Here is a 21,413-nt window from a genome sequence, read left to right as displayed (position 1 = left end):
GAGCAGCCACTGCATGCCAATCTGGGAGACAGAGTGAGACTCCATCTCAAAAAAAAAACAAACTCCTAGAAAATAATAATATGTTTATGAATTAAATTTTAAGCATGATAGTAGAAATCATAAGGAAAAATATTAATATAGATTTAAATACGTAAATAATTCTGTATGTTAAAAATTATAAACAATTTTAAAAGACAAAACACATAAAGGGTAAGGAATTTATAATAGTTTACACGATAGACAAAGGAGAAATATCTTTAACAAACAAAGGTGCTTGTAAAGCTAAACAAGACAGACAAATATGTTAATATTTATACACATTTCATGAAAAGCAGAGCACCAGGAAAAATTATGGATGGCCAGCAAATATACAGAATATGCCTAGTTTAATAATCAAAGAAAATGAAAATAAACGATAACCTTTTTACAATTAAAACTGGAAATGTTAATAAAAAATAACATTCTTCAGCAACCCCCTTGGGTCCCCTCCCACTGTGGGAGATTTTCTGTCTTTTTAATAAATCCTGCTTTCAAAAAAAATAATAATAACATTCTTGAAGATTGCACATATTCTTAATCATCTTCGATTAATTATTCTAAATCCTTAAATTTGTGCATCCCCTTTGACATGGACATTCCTCTTGTAGGAATTTATTCCAAAGAAAAATATCATAAATGTGCCCAGAGTTTTAGCAAGAAGGATGTTGCTGCATTTTAAGTATAATACTGAAAAGAAGGAATCATCTAAACATTAAAATTGATTAAATAAATTTTGATAATAAATATATTAGATAATCACTAATGATTGTGTTGAAGAAGAATAATGAATAGCAGAGAGAGGTCACTACCACTTACTGTGAAAATTAAAAATGTATGCTACCAAAATAGTATTATAATTTTATTTAGCTTTTCTGCACACATATACAAAGAAACAGGATTCAAAGCTACATTATCAAATGCAAATGGTGGTGATCTGTCTATAGTGAAATTGAGTTATTTTTGCTTTGTTTCCTTATAATTTCTAAAATTTCCGACCATGAGTATTCCAACAGGTTGTCCTTTTTTTTCTCTTATGTTTTTGCAAGACAGAGAAAAAAGACAATTCCAAGGAGCTCACATTGCCACAAGGAATGAAAAGTTCAGGTCCCAAACAGAAAATAAGTCCAAAAACCAAATGTATCAAAACAGACCTTTCTATTTATTGTTCCTCCCCCGTTTTTTTTTTTTTAGAATTATAATATTCAGAAAGTTCCTCTAATTATAACATTTTAAAAGCTTGAGAACAACTTGTTCTGAAATCTTTTATTTATTACCAGCAAAGCATAATCTTATTTGACTGCCCAGCAAACTTCATTTTCCATTCACATTAGAACAAATAATGGATTCAAATCTAACTTTCTCTTAGTTGCCTTTCATAAGTGATGCTTTCTCTTTCTCAGCTATTGAAAATAGTATGCATACTGACATTACTGCAGATAATATCATCACAAATTCAAAGGTACACTTCCAGGAGCAGGATAAAACCCAATCCCCAAAGTTTTTCATCGTTTACTCCATAGAACAGCAATTCTTACTGGGGTATAAGAGTGATAAGGCTATCTGAATTTTAAGCAACTTATATCTTGTCAAAGGTTCTCTGATGGGTCTCTAGTGAGGCGTGCCCTAATCTGCATATAGTCCCCATCCTACTCCCCAATGCATATACCCACACAGGTTGAGAATTTCAACATGTATAGATATTTTTCTTGAAAGAGTGCCGTCTAGGTCATTGGCATAGAGCGTAAAAGCTCAGAACAATGTCACAGGAGGTTCGATTGCACCAGAAAAGAAAGGTCCTTTCATTTACTTCTTGGTCACACATTTAAATGCCACGTTTGAATCTAAGGCCAAGTTTCAATTCACTTTTTTCCCCTCCACTAGGAATTAATCAGAACGAAAATAAAACAAAAAGGCTTCTTGATGCTTATCCATTTACTTATCCAATAAGTAAGTGGATAAACAAATAGTACATTCAACAAAGAAAGATTATTTAGTAATAAAAAGTAAACTATCAAGTCACAAAAAGACATGGGGAACAAAGTGAAATTATGGAGACAATAAAAAGGTAAGTGGTTGTCATTCAGAGAGGGAGGAATGAATGGGTGGAACCACAGGGGATTTTTAGAGCAGTGAAACTATTCTGTATGATATTGTAAATGCAGATACGTGTCATTATTCATGTGTCAAAACCCATAAAATATACAGCACAAAAAACAAACACTAATGTGAGCTATAAACTTTAGTTAATAATAATGTATCAATATTGGCTAATCAAATATAACACATGCAAGATGCTAAAAATATGAGAAACTGTGTGTGTGGTAGGGGGGACTGGGGGTGGGGGATAATAGGGAAGCACATGAGACCTCTCTATACTTTCCACTCGATTTTTCTATAAACCTGTTTTTAAAAGTATGTTAATTTAAAAAAACAATAAAAAGCTAACAACATAAAATTAATATTTATAAAGAGGGGGAAAACTTACTTCCGGTTCACAATTAGCCATTCCCGAATGTAGGTCTGAACACAGTCCCTGACATGAGGGTCCAGTTCAACCCTAATGAGGTGGAAAATGAAATTAAAACATGTTATTACTGGGTAGAAACAACAAAACAATCCCTAATCATAACCAAGGAACACATGATTTTAAATCCATATCCATGAGAATGCTAAGGTTGTTCTTGCCCGATCATTCCAATGTCTGAAGTATTCCTAAGGCAATAACATTTTCACTTTGATGAGACAACGGTGCTGGCATTTTATGCTTTGAGTTTTCTTTATTATAGAGAATCATGTTCAACTATAATTATCCCTGAAGGCACTCTGACTCAAGACAGGTAGAACTAGCTGTAATCAAATACAAAACAAGAAAAATATGTATAAGTACCTATTTCTGACAAGGATAGTTTGGACATATTTTTTGCACGTATGTAACCTGTTAGGACATGAATGTTCTCCTTTTTGAAAGCCAAGGACAGTTGTCTTATGCTTTGATGAATTTGCAAACACTTGCTTTGGTTGGTGATCATTAATTCAGGGGGTTCCTGTCGTACCTGCTTAGGAGTGGACCATGAGAGATACTCATATTCTTCAAGTGTTTCAGAGGCTTGAAGTCAGAAAAAACAACAATGGCAAGATTTTTTTGCTGTTGTTACAAATGTATTAGTACTAGAGACAAACAGGTCTAAATGCTACAGTCTTAACTTTTCTCATTTGTCAAAAGGGAATAAGAATAGTACCCACCTGTGGATTTGCTGTTACTTTTGGATGAAATATTATAAAGGCTAGAAGTGTGGTCTCTGGGTCTTAACTGCCCAAATCCCAGCTACATCCCTTATAGCTATGTGACCTTGAACCAGTCACTGAATGCTTCTGTTCCTCAGTTTCCTCACCTTAAAGTGGTGACAGTAGTTGAGTGCCTCCTTTGGAGATTTGTGGTGGTAATTAAATAGATTGGGTGTAAGTGCTTATAAGAGTGGCTAGCACTTAATAAGACCCATTTGTGATAGTTTCCACTTAGATACCACTTGCTATATACTAGGGACTGGTGTAATCACTTTATGTCTATTAATTCAGTTAATTCTCAATCAGCCCCATAGGGCAGGCACAGCTATTGTCCTCATTTTTCAGGAGAATGAAATGGTAGGGATCTTGCTCCAAGTCATGCAGTAAGTGGTAGAGCAGGGACTCGAACCCAGGCTGCACACCCTAGAGTCCATGCTTACCCACCAGGTCATCACAGCTCAACACAGAGTTCTGGGCCAGGCACAGGGTGTTGAACAGAAGTCAGCTATTGTTTACTCTGATGATAATGACGATAGCTTCCCCTGCTTTAATTATATGAAAGACTTCTTGGCAACAATTGAAACAGCAGAGGTTATTTTAAAGTCATCAGACAGATAATGTGTAAACTATACATTCTAGTGATGACAATATTATACTTAAAAAACATGCTGAGTAAAGAATTACCTCCCTTATAAAATTTCAAAAAAAAAATCTCCTTCTAAATTTATTGTAAGTATTTTAAACAGGTTTTTCCAAGATTCTGACCATATTTGAAGATAAATTAACCATACATTTTACTCAAAGAAATAAAACTAAATGATTATTTTATCAAGGGTGAAAACAACAGGCATTACCTATATCAAAGTCACACTTGAGTAAATTGACTGCCAGTGGGGACATATGTTTCCCAAGGATGACGATGGTTTTGTTTTACGGGAAATAAGTGTTTTTACACCAAACTCTTTTTTTTTTTGAGTTGAGTTTCACTTTGTAGCCCAGGCTGCAGTGCAATGGCACATTCATGTTCACAGCAGCCTCGACTTGCTGGGCATAGGTGATCCTTCTGCCTCAGACTTCCAAGTAGCTTGAACTACAGGCACACGCCACCGTGCCTGGTTAATTTTTTTTTTAATTGTAGAGATGAGGTCTTGCCATGTTGCCCAGGCTGGTCTCAAACCCATGAGCTCAGGCAATCCTCTCACCTCGGCCTCCCAAAATGCTGGGATTATAGGAGTGAGCCACCACGCCTGGCCTAATGAGTGTTTTTTAAATGTTAGAGCTGTGCATGTGATCATTTCTCCTATGTGAATGAGAACTGTCTGAGCCAGAGAGCAAAGGGTCAAAATAATACCACATCATTGTCATCCAACCTCCTGAAATTGTGATGAAAGAAAATCCTAAACAGACCTAGACTATCTCAGAGTAATAAGGGCAGGGATTGCTTCACAATCTCCTTTCTGAGACTTTTTGGGGAAGATGGGAAGGTTGAAAATGTCCAGGAGGATGTGAATTTTCATTCTGCTTTTAAAATGATTGCAAATAAAAGTTCATCCTAAACCTCCACAGAGACATTGGTTTTTATACTATGAAAGCACCTGGAATTTCAGTTAACTATGATTCCGTAGTTAGTTTGATACTAAGGACTCATGCTCACGACTATAAACACACAGACTAACCCACTGCAGAAACTCAGTCTCCAAACAGCTACGCACATATTCACTCTACAGCGTTTTTCCTGCTGGACAACACTATCTTCAAGGGAAAGGACTTTGCCTGATTCATCTTTTTATCCCAGTACCCAGCACATAGTAGATGTTCAATGCATGTGAGTTAACCTTCTATCTCTAACTTGATCCAGTCTCTTATATGTCAGCAATTAAAATGCTATTGAATAATTCAATGAATATTATGAAAAACTTGACATTTTTACAAATGGAGAAACTGCAGCTTTGGCAGGTCATGTGACTCACCCAAGATCACTGAGTGGCACCCAGGCAGCCTGGCTCCAGAGCCTGCACTTCTAATCTCTTAAGTATTCCACTGTGCCCCACTGTGTCCCTTGAACCAGCTCAGTCTTCACAGGCTTTTCAAAGTCTCTGGCCAAACCAGTTTAAAAAACTATCTACATCTAGGTGATAGTAGTAATTTGGTTTATTATTTTTTTTAAGTTCAGATCTAGGGCATCTTCCCCCTTATCAATAGCAGTCATGACAGTAACAATCCCATCTACATTTTAAGAAAACAATTTACCCTTCCTCCGGCAAAGACGCTTGCAAAGTCCTACATTCCTTTGGCGTGAACACCACGTCCAAGTCATCATCAGTGAAGTCTTCCAGCTCCTGGGCAAGTTCCACATCCAGGGTGTTTAGGTGTGTCATCAGAAGCCCTTCAAAATCCACTGGCTCCACAGGGTCATAAAACTGAGGCTGTAGGGTTAGGGAAAAAAGGAAGTTCCCACACGGTTTTCTGGTGAAAGCACGAAGGCAATAGGAGATGTTTGCCTTGCCTTCCCTTTCGACTTAATGAGTATTTCGCTCTTGGCGTAAAACTAAGTGACTCTTGGAGGAGCTGTCAAACACAGAAGTAGCGATATGGAAAGAAACGCGGCACAGAAAGTCAAGTCATAACACGATGAGTAATTAAAATCACACCCCAAGGCAGAATTTTTCTCTCCTTAATTGCAACTTGATGGGGAATCCCGAGGAGATCCGAAATGAGCTCACAAGGCTTTGTTGAATTTTTATAATTTTGCCTGCAAAAGCCCTCTGAGGCCATGTTTTGTTTACCTGAATACAGTGAAGGAGGGAGTGGAGGCAATTTCCCAGAAATTCAGGCAAACTCAACACTCCTCTGGCTGAGTATTTAGACACAGTGTTTCCTTTGGCCTGAATTATCATATACTTGAAAGCACTTCATATATAATCACAGCCGACAGCGAGCAGACTCAGTGGCTGAAACACTCCCAGGCAGTGATTTCCAAATGTCCATGGGCTGACGGGTGTCATGCTGGAAGAAATTTCCATTGGACTGCAGCTATGTGAGCAAACTCAGGGCAATCGCTGAGTTTTCATATGGCTAAATTTAGTCACTTTCAAAGTTCTTTGCTCCTCAATTTTATCCTTCCACAGTGGGATAGGGAGTGAATAAAAGAAATGATAGCAATTGGTGGCAAATAAAAAAAAAATTTTGTGTGGGGAAAAATTAAAAGTTGGTAACCCTTTGTCAGCTCCCAATTATAATATTTTTTCATTTCTGTGAAATCCAGAGACTTAGGAATCACTGCCTTGAGCAAGTAAAATAATCACTTAGATCAAGTAGATTTGTGTAAAATAATAATAATAATAATAATAACAGCTCTATGGAGTGTTCATTTATGGCAGACCATTTGGAGTCATCAGCCCAAGACGGATACTATTTTCCTCTTTCTCTACACCACAATGGACCAACAAAACAAACAAACACCCTAGATTCTCAACTTGTACTGCCTTGATGGGAGACAAGGATGGGTCCAAAGGAAGTGCTAACAAAACCAGTTTTTCAGCCCTACAAACCATATACCAATGAGGGTTTTAAGTAGGAAAGGAGACACAAAATACTGTTGAAGAGGCAAAAGGAAATAAGATTAGAGAGTGGAAATGTGGCTTGCCCTGACCCCTCCCTGCCCTTGCTGAACCTGGTGAAGACATGAGTGACTTATGTTAGAAAGCGAGGATGAGGCTGAAAACGGGCAAAATACACCCTACTTTCCTGTCCGGAGTTCTTGAAGATGGCTAACATGATGCAAGAGGGAGTAGGAGAGAAGGCAACAGGACAACTTGTCTTTGGTTGAGAACAAAGCATTCCTCGGTTTCCCAGAGCTTCCAGGTGGTATGAGAAAGGACAGAGAAGTTTCCCTTGGTTCTGACTGAAAGCCAGGAGGGCAGCTGTGGAGAGGACCATAGTCCTTACTCCTTACAAGGGTGCCTCTTCAAAGGAGGCAACAGAGACTCGCAAGGCCTAGGCAGGAGCCAGGTGAGGACTGAGGAGGCAATAGAACTCTGCCAGAGGGAACAGCTGGCATCCCCCATGCACAGAAAAAAAAAAAAAAATCAATTTGCCACAGATCCCTACCTAAGATTAACCCCAAGGGAGAAAGTAGACACTCCTACTTCCATGCCCCCTCCCAGCCACCACATGGAATAGAGAGTGCAGAGTCAGGGACTGAGAGGACTTCTACAGGAAATGAAGAAAACTGCAGTTTTTGGTTTTTTTTCATCCCAACCTTATTACTATAACGTTTATCTTTACTGAACTAACAATTATAGAGCACCTAAATATGCAAAGCACTTACTATGTACAAAAAAACTGGACTAGTATTATCTCATTTAATGTTCACTACAACCCTAGGAAGCATGCATTCTTATTACAGGTTGAATTTTGGTTTTTTTGAGTCAGTCTCACTCTGTAACCCAGGCTGGATTGCAGTGGCACGCTCACGGCCACCGCAGCCTCAACCTGCTAGGCTCAGGCAAACTTACAGCTTCAGCTTCCACCGTGTCTGGCTAATTTTTTGATTTATTGTAGAGATGAAGTCTTGCCAAATTGCCCAGGCTGGTCTCTAACACATGGGCTCAGGCAATTCTCTCACCTCCACCTCCCAAAGTGCTAGGACTGTAGGCATGAGCAACCACGCCTGACCTCAGATTGTATATTTCTTATCTAAAATATTTGGAACCAGAAGTGTTTCAGATTTCAGATTTTTTTGTATTCTGGAATTGTTATAAATGCATTATGAGATATCTTGGAAATGGAACCCAAGTCTAAACATTAGAATTTATTTGTTTCATATAAGCCTTATACACATAGCCTGAAGGTAAATTTGTACAATATTTTAAATAACTTTGTGCATGAGGAATACTATTTAGCCTTAAATATGTCTTTTGTAGTAACATGGATGAAGCTAGAAGTCATTATTTTAAGCGAAACAACTCAGAAACAAAGTCAGTACTGCATATTCTTACTTAGAAGTGGAAGCTAAATAATGTATATACATGGACATAGAGTGTGGTCTGATAGATATTAGAGACCCAGAAGGGTGGGGGTGGGATGGGGAATAAGAAATTACCTAATGGATATCATTATTTGGGTGATAGATACACTAAAAACCCTGACTTCACCACTATGTAATACATTCATTTAACAAATACGCATGTGTACCTTCTGACTTTATTTTTATTTTATTTTTTTGAGTCAGGGTCTCACTCTGCCACCTAGGCTGGAGTGTAGTGGCATGATCATGGCTCACCACAGCCTCAACCTCCTGGACTCAGGCAAACCTTCTGTCTCAGCCTTCTGAGTGGTTGGGATTACAGGTATGCACCACTATGTCCAATTAATTTTTTGATTTTTTTTTTTTTTTGTAGAAACGAGGTCTAGCTATGTTGTCTAGGCTGGTCTCAACTTCTGGTCTCAAGCGGTCCTCCTGCCTCAGGTTTGCAAAGTGCTGGGATTACAGGTGTGAGCCACTGTTCTTGGCTGTATCCCTTCATTTTATACAAATAAAGAAAATAATTTTATGTATGAAACAAAATTTTGACTTGTTTTGACCTGTGACCTACCAGGTATTCAGGTGTGGAATTTTCCATTCGTGGCATCATGTAGGCACCCAAAAGGTTTCAGATTTCGGGGCATTTTGAGTTCTGAATTTTCAGATTAGGGATACTCAGCCTGTATCCCTATTTTACACATGAGGAAAATGAGGGCTCAAGATTTAATAATTTCCCCATGATTACACAGCTAGGAGGGAGCCCACCTGGAATTCAAACCTAAGCACGCTGATGTTGCTAACCACTATAATTTTAATTGTTTTCTTTTGTAGGCCTTCTAAGTAATCTGTCTATTCTGAAATAATTAAAACACCAGGAAATAGTAAGTGTATTTGGAGGTGAGTCAAAAAATATATTTACCACAATACACAAATTTCACTTTGAGCTTCTCATGAGATTGGTTGCACAAAGTAGTAACAGTAAATAAAAAGATAAAAGTGACAATATACATAAATTTATTGTGAAGAATGTCAATGACTCAAGCAGCAGCACTAGAAATATTCACTTAAAATTATATCGAAGCACTATTTGAAGCAAGGTGAGGTGAACACTAATACCGAGTATGTAGAAGCCTTATAGAGAAATGTCATTTGTACGCAATGATCAGAGAGAAAAAAATTAATGTCCCTAAAATTCGAAGCCACAGGTGGTGGAAAAACCTGACTGATAGCAACACCTGTTACCTACAGGACAGACCATCCTGGGAGAAAAGGATGGCCAACTCCCTCACTCAGCAATTATTTGCTGAGCATCTGCCGAGTGCAAGTAACTGAGTTAGGTATTAGGGATCCAGGGGAGTATAGGTAGCTATTCTCATGGAGCTACATTCTAATCAACCATGAGATGGTGAAATTTGCAACCTCTTCAGGTATAAATAATGCCATCTTGCAGGTGGAAGATTTGAATAAAGAGTATTACCATTGAGCACGGGTTGTGTGGCAAAGTACCAAGTGCAATATATCCGGTTGATGATAAGGTCATAAACTCCTGAGGTCTGAATATATTCCAGGATTAAACAGACTGTAAACACAAACAGTAATGATAGAATGGTTTTAGCACTACACACAAGTTGGCATTTAATAATTTGTCTCCCCTATCCCTTCTACTGAAACTAAAGGGAGAGGAAACTGGTCCTTCCAAATGTGCTGTCAACTAGTCTTGACATTGACAAATGGGTGGATACCCTAACTACTGTCATTGAGACCTCCAAGCAGTTGTTCCTCTTGCAAATTCACATAACCAGGATCCAAAAAAGATTTCTGTTCTCTAAACTATCTGAAGTCTTAATCCTAAGGTTTTTCTATGAAGCAATCAAAACACACACACACACAAGCACACAAACACATATGCACACATCAGTTTTGTTATAAGCAAAGGAAGAAAACAAATATCAAAGAGAGTTACAGTGTCATTGCATTTACTGGGGAAAAAGTTAGGGAATAGGGTAGAGTGGAGAGTGTTCTAGGATCAGTATAAGGCAGAACTTAGGTCATCAGAAGCTTTAAAAGTCAAACATGAAAATTAATTTTTTTCTCTGCTGTTGCATTATTAGTAGGCTCCTAGTCAGTGAAGACCAAAGACTAGTTTAAAGGATATGACCCAATGTAATTTCAAGGTCACCTTTACATCATGGATTATCACACTGTATACATCAGGTGTTACATGTAATAATGTAAGAAAAAATCAAAATAAAAAACCAAAAACCCTTTTTTAACACACAACAAACAAAATACTTAAGACTGCAGGTGTTTCTAAACCAGGTTTTACCCATTGTGAAGGCTTCATGATGTGTCAAGCTGGCTAGGCTAAACTATATTCCACTGAATTCCCTTTCTAGTATATTTTCAGACAGGATGAGCTACAGGAGTTTTTTGCTAGAGTTGGAGGACAGAAGGGAGGCTGCAGTCATTTTGTAGCATACACACACCTACTTCCAGTTACATAATCAAACACTAATTTAGGTGCTTCTGTGAATGGATATTACCAATGTAATTAAAGTCCCTAATCAGTTGACTTAAAGTTAGTCAAAAGAGATTATCCTGGGTGGGCCTGTCTTCAGCTGCCGGACGCCTTTCCTAAGAAAGTAGTGGTTCTCTGATAGTTCAGAGATTCCAGGCTTCAACTCATGCCCACAGAGTGCTAGCCTGCTTGTGAGCTTTCCTTCCTGACTCTCTGCCTTATGGATTTCAGGTTTGCTTAGTCAGCCACCACCAGCAGGTGAGTCGATGCTTTAATATACAAGCATATGTATTTCCTACTGGTTCAGCTGCTCTGGTTGAACCCTGGCTGATTCACCTCCTTTCGTTCATTCAACAAGTATCATTGGGATCTTGCAGTGATCAGACATGAGGCTGAGGAAACACTGTCACTGCCCTCAAGCAATTTTCAACACTTCTCTAGAGAAGACTTGTACAGTCTTTCTCTTTAGTTATTTATTTATTTTTTCAGAGCTCTGGTCAGTAAACTAGAAATACAAATAAGATTACAAATATCTGAAAAGCTTAAATTAGCCAGAGTCAAATATTCATTTTTTAAAATTTAAGTTTGAGCTTTCTCTTGTCCTCTATTGCATATCAAAGTCTATTTCTCCTGACAAGTGGTAGGACTCAATTTGCTTCAAAAAAGGAAATTCCTACAACATCAGGACCATATCTGTTTAAAATTAATCAATATAGCTCCTAGCACAGTGTACTTACAAAAAGCATATTGAGGGCTGACTGAAATAACAAATCTGAACATAATATTTCACAAAGAAGGATACTGAAAACGGAGAGGTTAAATGACTCAAATCACACAGGAAGTCAAGTAGGACCTGGCTTCTTTGTCACAGCACTGGGGAGGCTTCATGCCACTACAGCTGGGGACGGAGAAGGGGCATGATGTCTCCAGATAGTGCACCTGTGTCTTCACACACATTCACCTTTGGAGGGTGGTCCTTACATCTACTTGTCTGTTCACAACAGACAAGCCTTGTCAAAGTCACCCACGACTTACATGTTGCCCAATTCAATGGTCTCTGCTCAGTTCTGATTTATTTATAGTATTGGACACAGTTGATCACACCTTCCCTCTTGAAATACTTTCTTCCTATGGACAGTAACCAGTTGTCTCAGTATTTCCCAATCTCTGAAAGTCACATGTCCTGGGAAATCCCTCAGTCCCAGGCAAACGGAGACAGCTCATCACTCTTCCTTAGGGATGCCACTCTTTTTCTAGGTTTTCTTCCTACTATGCAGTGCCCTAGAGTTCAGTCCTAAAACAACATCTCTTCTCAATCTTTGTTCACTCTTAGATAATTTCCTCCCCCATGCCTTTAAGTACGTATGTATGTGTGTGTGTGTGCACACACACACATTTTTTTAAATCACAAATTTATACCTGCTACTTCAACCTCTGCCATGAAATCCAAGTTGAGTTTTCCAACTACACCTCAACATCATCACTTGGTAATCTAATAGACTTCTCAAACATAACATGTTCAAAACTCACTCTCTCTATTTTGCTGCCAGTCTGCTCTTCCCTTACCTTCCAAGCCTCCACACCTCTGCAAGTGGCCATTCTATTCCACCAATCACATAGGCCAAAAATGTTGGAATCAATGCCGATTCTTCTTTCTCTTACACTTTACATAGAATCTGTTAGAGAATCCTATCTACTTTGCTTCTGAAATGTTTCCAGAATCCAACCACGTATCACCTTCTCTACTGCCACTATCCTATCCCAAAACACCATCATTACTTTTCTGAGTTACTGTGACATCGTCCTAACTGCCCTCCCTTCCCCACTCTATTTTCCAAAGAGGAGCAGGAGTGATGCTCATAAAAAGTCAGATAATGCTGGGCCTGTGCTCAATGCTTCTGGGGGCTTCTTATCTTAAGCAGGGTATAAGACAACAATTTTCCATGGTCTCTGAGGCCTAGGACCCAGTCCTGCTTTCTCTCATTTCCTGCTGCCCACTCTCTTCAGGCCAATCTGCTTCCTTGCTGTTTCTAGAACATGCTATATACTCTTGCCTTAGGGACTTTGCACTTGCTGTTCCTGCTGACTGGAATAGTCCTTTTTCAGGTATGTGTCAAGTTCATTCAGAATTCTGCCCATGTAGCTCCTTTCCAGATAGAGACCTACACAGAACACCCCATCTAAAACAGTATCTCTGTATCACTACTTCCTTTCTCTGTTTCACTCATCAAAGTCCTTGCTACCCCCATACATTCTACATCTACTATTTGCCTGTGTCTGACTCCCATTCTAAAAGGTAAGCTCTGGGAGGATAGGCCCTCTGTCACATGCACTACTGTATCTCCAGCGTCTATAGCAGTTCCTGGCACAGGAATGCTGTATGTATGAATGAATAAGACAATCCTCTCGACTTTCTACCATCTTTAAGTAAATGAAACCTTGGGAGGCCGAGGTGACTGGATTGTCTGAGCCTACGTATTTGAGACCAGCCTGGGCAACTTGGCAAGACCTCATCTTTACAATAAATAAAAAATTAGCCAGGCCTGGTAGCGCGCGCATGTCGTTCCGGCTATTTGGATGGCTGAGGCAGAAGGATTGCCAGATCCCAGCAGGTCGACACTGGGGTGGCCATGAGTGTGCCACTGCACTCCAACCTGGGTGACAGTGAGACTCCAACTCATAAATAAATAAATAAATAAATGACACTTTAGGCAACAAGCTAGAAAGCTTTAGTGATTACAAAGTTCTAAATACAGCCTAAATAAATCACTTTCCTGCTTCCACCAACAGCAATCTTCCACTATTGCCGCTGAGCAGAGGATGCTGGCATTCCATCATGGGAATCACTCTGTTTTTACCAAGGCTGATTGGATTCCCTTGCTTCCTGATGCCAATGCCTGCCACCCTTTCACTGTATCTTCCTTTGTGAATCTGTGTGGAAACTACATTGAGATCTTAATTTTCCATCATGTCCCTTCCAGTGCAATCAATGAAACCTAAGAATAGCCCAACTCCTTGAAAGACCAAGTACAAAAGACCAATAGAATCAAAAGAATAAAAGAGGACCATATTTATCAAATGATTCACCATTTAAGGCATCCTCAGTTGTAAAAGAAAAAGCTTGCTTTATTGCACAGAAGACTATACACATAACAAAAATACATGCCTTCTAAGATATGAGAGACTTGGTAGGGGAGGAGGGTGGGGTATGGACTCTCACTCTGTCGCCCGGGCTGGAGTGCAGTGGCATGGTCACAGCTCACCACGGCCTCGACTTCCTGGGCTCAGGTGATCCTTTTATCTAAGCCTCCCAAGTAGCTAGGACTGCAGGCATGTGCCACTATATTTTGCTTATTTTTTTTTAGAGATGAAGTCTCACTGTGTTGACCAGGCTGGTCTCGAACTCCAGGGCTCAAGCAATCCTCCCGCCACATCCTCCCCAAGTGTTGGGATTGCAGGCATGAGCCACCATGTCAGGCAGGGACTTTTTTTTTTAACATAAATGTTACATTTACAAACATGTCATGTTACCATGGTGCTTTGGTAGATATCCAGGATGTGGCTTTTAACATCCTTTCCTTCAGCCAGAGCCTTTTTATAGTCCTGTTGGTTCATTCAATTTTACTTCAAAACTTTTCTTTTCTCATTTTTAAACATAGGACTTTTCCCTTCATTAAAAAAAAAAGTAGCTTAAGGTTATTAACAGCAAATCCTCCTTACTACCTTACTCCCTTAGATCCCAACCCTTTCTTCTCTTGCATGTTTCTCTTCTCTTTCTCTTTTTAATAATCAGAAAGTAGTACTTTATAGTTTCATTTTAACAGAGACATGTAACATAGTTATTAGCCTACGTAGGTGGCTGGCATCAAAGGGTCTCTGATCGCCCTATTCATACGGCTGTGGCAATTTCTGGAATGCCAAGGCCAGTGGATGGGTCTACACGTGGGAATGTTTACTAGCCACAGTCACTCTCTCTGGCCCAGGTCACAAAGGATTCTGGCTGGAGTATTGAATATACCCAGGATAAGTTTATCACTGTGTCTAGAAAACCAAGTCTTGATAACAGATCCCTTTCATATTCAAAAATGCAAAATTTTAAAATATTTTAGGGTGGAGCATGGTGGCTCACACCTTTAATCCCAGCACTTTGGGAGGCGGAGGCAAGAGTCCAGGGGTTCAAAACCAGCCTGGGCAACTTAGTGAGACCTCGTCTCTACAATAAATCAAAAATTAGCCAGGCGTAGTGGCATACACCTATAGCTCCAGCTACTTGGAAGGTTGAGGCGGAAGGATCACCCGAGCCCAGTGAGCTGAGGCTGCGGTGACCATGAGTGTGTCACTGCACTCTAGCTTGGGCGACAGAGTGAGACTCTTATTCCAAAAAAATTAAAAATTAAAAAGTAAATAAAAATATTTTAGGCTAGGTGCGGTGGCTGATGCCTATAATCTCAACACTTTAGAAGGCTGATACAAGAGGACTGTTTAAGACCAGGAGTTTGAGACCAGCCTAGGCAACACAGTGAGACCTCATTTCTATAAATAATTTTAAAAATTTTGCAAATGAGGAAACTGAAGCTTCAGAGAGGTTAAGTAACTTGTCCCAAATTATGTAACTAATAAGTGGCTATTACACTTCACCCCAGATTCATCTTACTGCAGTTCTTCACTCTTGCAAAACAGCAGTGACAACAAAAAACATGTAATTGATTGGGTTTTAAGTAGCCTAACTTCAGTTAAATACTTTTAAAAATCAAACAACCATTTGTATCAGCAAATGAGGTTGCTGAAAGGGCGGTTACAGAAATAAAGGTAAGCGGAACAAAGGTCAACATGCACTTGGTCTTATTTTTCATTGAACCAAAATAATACAATGAACCTATGGCCTCTTGCTTAAGAAAAGTTTTCTAAAGCTGTTTCAGGCTGAGTCGTTAAAAGAGCCCTTTGCCTTGTTAGAAATGAATCTCGCTGAAATGTCCCTATATCTTTCTATGAAAATAAATAATTTTTTTAAAGCAAAAAGGAAATCACCGTGTAAGCTGATGATTTCTTTTGGGAAACCTTCATTCAGGAAGATGACTCAAGGGAAAGAACAGCCACTTCATTCTGGCATTGTAACAGGATAGCAGACAAACATGGGGGAGATGGAATTCTCCAAGCAGACCATTCATTAAGAGAGAGAAGAGGAGGGGAGGGGAGGGAAGGGAAGGGGAGTGGAGGAGGGGAGAGAAGGGGAGCAGAGGAGAGAAGAAGAGAGGAGAAAGAAAAGAAAAGAAAAGAAAAAAGGATACCGCATGTTATTACTCATAAGTGGGCCCAGAACATTAGTCACATTAGCACAAGGTAGGGATTAGCAGTAGCTGAGCTCTGCTAGTGGAGAGAGGGAGGGAGGAGGGTTGGGGACACATGACACCACAAAGGGTACCTGGTCCACTACCAGGGAGAGTGAGGGCCAGTTAGAAAGAAGTCCACACTTCACCTGCATGCAGCCTGCTTATATAGTTAACCCTCGCTTGTACTCCACATCGCAATAATAAAACAATATATATTTAAATAAATAAACACATTTTTGGAGCCTCTTGTCTCCCACATGCCTCCTGTTCTTTGGGTAGAAGGAACAAGGGCAATAAATAGACCGTGCTGAAGCTGGAGTAGAGAGATGGGATACAAAAATCAGAAAAGTAAACTGAAATAACCAAGAGTGAACATATTTTAAAAGACATTCATATGCAAATAGAACTAAGATTAAGTGATGACAGGCAGGAACCAATTATTCTGGCATTGTTTAACATTTTGTCTTACTATGCTACTTTCTTGATATCTTCTCTTTAAAAATGGGTAGCTAAGCCACGTGTTAACTTGACTACCAACCTAACAAAGTAATTCATCAAAACTCACTTCTAGCTGGGCTCGGTGGCTCAGACTGTAATCCCGCGCTTTGGGAGACTGAGGTGAATAGATTGCCTGAGCCCGCGGGTTTGAGACCCACCTGGGCAACTTGGCAAGGCCTCATCTCCACAATAAATCTAAAAATTAGCCGGGTGTGGTAGTGCGTGCCTGTAGTTCCAGCTACTTGGAAGGCTGAGGCGGAAGGATCGCCAGAGCCCAGCAGGTCGAGGTTGTGGTGGCCGGGAGTGGCCACTGCACTCCAGTGTGGGTGACAGAGTGAGACTCCAACTCAAAAAAACAAACAAACAAAAAAAACCCAACTCACTTCTGTCAAACTACTGAGGAGGTAGCAAACTACCAAAAGAATACTTGCAGATATTAACCAAATTTTTTCTTTGTAACTTTACAAATTAAAAAAAAAAAGAATTTCTCCTGAAAAAAGTTAAGTCGGCAACATTGAAGTAAAAGCTCATGTGGAAAGAAGAGGTTAAAAAGCCTGTTAGCTAAACTTCCTTAAAGTCTCTTAATAGTGATATCCACACTACTATTTCCCAAGACAACTACTGCAGAAAACTGCAGTCTTAATTTACAAAAAAAGCAAAGCACTCAAACCCCCAATCTTGTTTAAAATTTAAAAGTGTATCCAGTCACTTTTAAACTAAATTTTGCATACTTTGTAATACTTGAGTCAGAAATTTTTTAAAAAATTATTTTGATTTTCAATTAAATATATATTAGCACCAAATGAAACCGGGAAGCATATTCGGTTTATCTAGATTTAAAGCTCATCTAGCATATCTGAAAACACAGACATTATGCACTTGACATGCTTTTATTGTTATTTGAAATTGTGAAGCAGACAGGAAAAGTAAAATAAAAAGGGCAGTCTAGCAAGCCAACTAAGTCATAAATACATTTTTTGAAGAAATGACATCACATATTATCTCTTGCAGCAAAAGGTACTGCATGTTTTTTAGTACTACTATTTAATTAATGACACAACACACAAATTATCCTCTGAAATAGCCACAAATCACTCCAGTAAAACATACCTTTAAAAGATACACAGTTACACGGCGTGTAAATTGTTACAGGAGACAAAATGGCGGCTACCGGAAACTCAGTGAAGGTTACAAAATTTCTAAGAGCAGAAGTGGTTTTGAAGTAATAAGTAGAAACAAAAAATAACCTAGCCTCTTCAAGATAACCACTAGAACCAGCAAGAAAGGGCTGCTGTGCTGTGTGTGAGGAAGTGAGTACAGGAGGACTGGAGCCCTCTCACAAAGGAAGTGAATACTCACTTCTGGCTTTACAAACCACCTCATTTAAGTCAGATTTATCTCAATTGGCACCAGTCTGGCATTTAATCCTCAAGTAATATAACATATGTGCACCCTCAATAATTGGTGTTAACGTTAAAATGTAGGTAATCCTCATCACAAAGGGGAAATGTGTTTTTAAAAGGAAGGTTTGTACATACAGTGATTCCAATAACAGCATAAGAAGCTCCTAAGAGGGCAGACTTACAGTGACAGAAGTGGATTGGTGATTGCCTGGCTGGGGCCTGGGGGCTGGGATAGAAGATGAGCTGCAAAAGTGCAGAATAAAGGAAGTGTTCTAGATCTTGACTGAGAAGAAGTTAAATGACTCTGCCCAAATTCATCAAATTGTACACCTAGAATTTTTATCACATGTAAATTATACTTGCAAGAAAATGCTTTCACAAAAAAGGAAGTTTGTAACTTGGCTTTTCAGATTTCGAAATACATTTTTTTCCATTGAAAGCATACCATAAAGGGTGGTGTGTTTTCAGGCTAGCACTTCTCCCCCAAAATAGAAACCATAATTTGGGTGAAATTCAGTAGCCTGGAAGCCCACTAAGTCCAGAGACAGCTGAAATACATTCCCCGAAGGTCCTGTTATGTACTCTAAGTCCTGGCTGGAAGAGGGAGAGAGAGATTGTCTGATGTCAGAAAGCAGGCATGGAGTTAGGAAATGGTGGTTGGAGACTCTTGTAAAGGGGCAACAGGAAGATCTAAAGAGCAGGAAGCAACACCAACACTGGGTACTTCTGCACTTGACCATTTGCTAAGTAAACCTGTGACTCATACTTACTAGTTGAAGAGAGGGGAAGCCAGAGGTACTTATGCTTTGTCGATGGTACTGGCCAAGGTTTGGTGGCAGAGTAAACTGCTTCCTTATCTCCGCTGAAGAATACCTGGAATTAAAATAGAAAAATCTAAATGAAGTAACTATTTTTAGAAATCATTGCAATTTTAGATGCATTCTTTGTCATCATGTTATAAAACCTAGGCCTTGGCTGGGCTACAGGCAGAACTATCAGTTCCACTATCAGTGGCCTGGTAGTGGATGTCGTAATTTTTGTCTAATAATACACACCCTTGAGAAGTTCACAGAGGCCAGGGTGCCTGTAATCAGGGTCCTGCCCAATACTGGAAGGATGATGAAGAAGGAAGAACTTGAGACCCAAGAAACAGACCCAGGGCACTTGACTCCTCCCCCAGCCTTTCAGAGAGGTTGACTTGTCGTGAGGATGTCTGGTCTTTGACCAGAGTCCTTTAAGCCCAGAGCTGCCATTTTGATCCAGCCATTCCCATGTCAAGCAGCCGAATCCTTTTTTGGCCAGCTGACTGATATAGCAGAGAATGCCACAGAACTGTTACGTGAACACATCTACCTCCCTGCAGGAACCCTACCTGGGATTCCCAAGGACTGTGTTTTTTTTCCTAGACTTTTCCCAGTGGTGTGATCCTTTGCATTGTTTACTTTATACCAACAGTGCTGAGTCCTCAGCCAACACATCTGGTAGCCAGGAACCATACACATAAGAGATTGTTTTTCATTTTCTACTCTCACCTGCTGGCATGAGCCTGCTGGCCAGCGATACTCCAGCTTACAAACAGGTTGACTTCTGAGCACTCACTTGTTAGGAACTCAGAACACATTTTCTCATTACACCATTATGTTGATGATTGGAGGCCAGTTCACAAAAGTGTATTTAAACTACAACAGGGCCAAAGCATACAATACCAGTACCGCTATTGAGTATAACTAGAAACTAGCAGAGATTACTGAGGATCAAATGAGGTTATGTATTTGAAACATGCCTTGCATCCAGCAAGGAGATACATGTCTGTGTGTGAGTATGAGTGTGAGTGTGTGTGTGTGTGTGTGTGTGTGTACACATAATTTAAACACAATTTAAAATAGAACCTTAAATGTTATTTTATGTATTATCAATGAAGCTTATTATGTTTTCTCTGCAATAATGAGTGCTAGGGTATACTTATTAACTACCTTGCATGACGAGGTCTCTAACGTGATCTGATTGGCTCCCGACCTTGGCAATGTGATACACCTTGAGAGGCAGGAAACCTGGATGCTAGTCCCAATCTTCACATCCATTCTCCCTCCTCAAAAGCACTCTAATTTCCTTTCTGGATGCCCACAGTCATGCTGTGCATTGTCACAGAGACCAGAACTCCTGCAATCAGGATCCCACTCAATACTGGAAGGATGAGAGCAGGAGAAGGAAGAGTTTGAGGCCCAAGAAATAGATCCAAGGAATCGACTCCTTCTCCTTTGACCATTTGGAGAAATTGGTTTTATATGAAGTTAAAAATCAAAGGGGTGAGCACATTACCCAAGGCAAGACAATCATCTCTCCTTCCTAGCATTCTGAATGATAAATGGATGCAAGAATGGAAGAAAATGGCTGGAGAACATACATGCTAGTGATGGCCCCTTACATTACAATGCAGTCAGGTGTAAAACCCTTAGTAGTAGCAGCAAGCATAAGTTGGCTCCTTAATTTTCTACAGCATTTTCTTTGCTTAATTTTTTTAAACAAATGTGTTTAATTTTTTTAAAGTATAAGAAAACACTAGGATAAAGAATAAGCATTCTATTAACCATCAGGGAAATGGGGATCAAACTACAATGAGATGGTATTTTACAACCACTAGGATGGCTGTAACAAAAGAGACAGGCAATAACAAGTGTCAATAAGGACATGGAGAAACTGGAGCACTCATACATTATTAGTGGGACTGTAAAATGTGGCAACCATTTTGGAAGGCAATCTGGCAGTTCCTCAAAAAGTTAAACAGAGCTCCCATAGAACCCAGAAATTCTACTCTTAGGTATATACCAATGAGCAATTAAAACATACTTCCACAATACTTACACATGAATGTTCATATCAGCATTATTTATAATAACCAAAAAGTGGAAATATCCAAATATCCATCAACCGATGAGCAATTAACAAAAAAACTGTATATCCAATGGAATAATAATAAAAAAGAATAAAGTACCAGTATATACCACAACGTGGATGAACCTTGGAATCATCATCCTAAGTGAAATAAACTAAACTAGAAGAACACATGCTGTATTATTCTTATATGAAATGCCCAGCATTATAAAATCTATAGGGGCAGAAAGTAGATTAGTGGTTGCCTGGGGTTGGGAGGATTGTAAATAAATGAAAAGTGACTGTTAATGGGTACAGCATTTCTTTTTGGGATGATGAACATGTTCTAAAATTGATTATCATGATAGGCGCACAACTCTATAAATACATTAAAAATCATTGAACTGTACACATTAAATGGGTGAATTATATAGTTTGTGAAT

General features: G+C 39.3%; 1 protein-coding gene across 3 annotated transcripts in view; it reads right to left on the bottom strand.

Annotated features, from left to right (window-relative positions):
- The window catches only part of DOCK8 (dedicator of cytokinesis 8), a 222,952-nt gene that overhangs the window by 152,459 nt on the left and 49,080 nt on the right, over positions 1-21,413 (bottom strand). For 2 of the 3 annotated variants that reach the window (XM_008066067.1, XM_008066068.1), the window contains exons 1-3: positions 17,807-17,859; positions 5,575-5,750; positions 2,525-2,596 (exon numbers count right to left, since the gene is read on the bottom strand). In XM_008066067.1, the coding sequence (XP_008064258.1) occupies positions 2,525-2,596; positions 5,575-5,702 (200 nt within the window). In that variant the 5' untranslated portion in view covers positions 5,703-5,750; positions 17,807-17,859. Of the gene's footprint in view, positions 1-2,524; positions 2,597-5,574; positions 5,751-17,806; positions 17,860-18,869; positions 18,973-21,413 lie in introns of those variants that run through there. The other variant, XM_008066066.1, reaches the window with a different exon arrangement.

The sequence above is a fragment of the Carlito syrichta genome, unplaced genomic scaffold, assembly GCF_000164805.1.
Source record: "Carlito syrichta isolate Samal-C Ts95f unplaced genomic scaffold, Tarsius_syrichta-2.0.1 Scaffold308839, whole genome shotgun sequence".
In the NCBI taxonomy this organism is placed as follows: Eukaryota; Metazoa; Chordata; class Mammalia; order Primates; family Tarsiidae; genus Carlito; species Carlito syrichta.
This window is presented reverse-complemented; position numbering and strand designations above follow the sequence as displayed.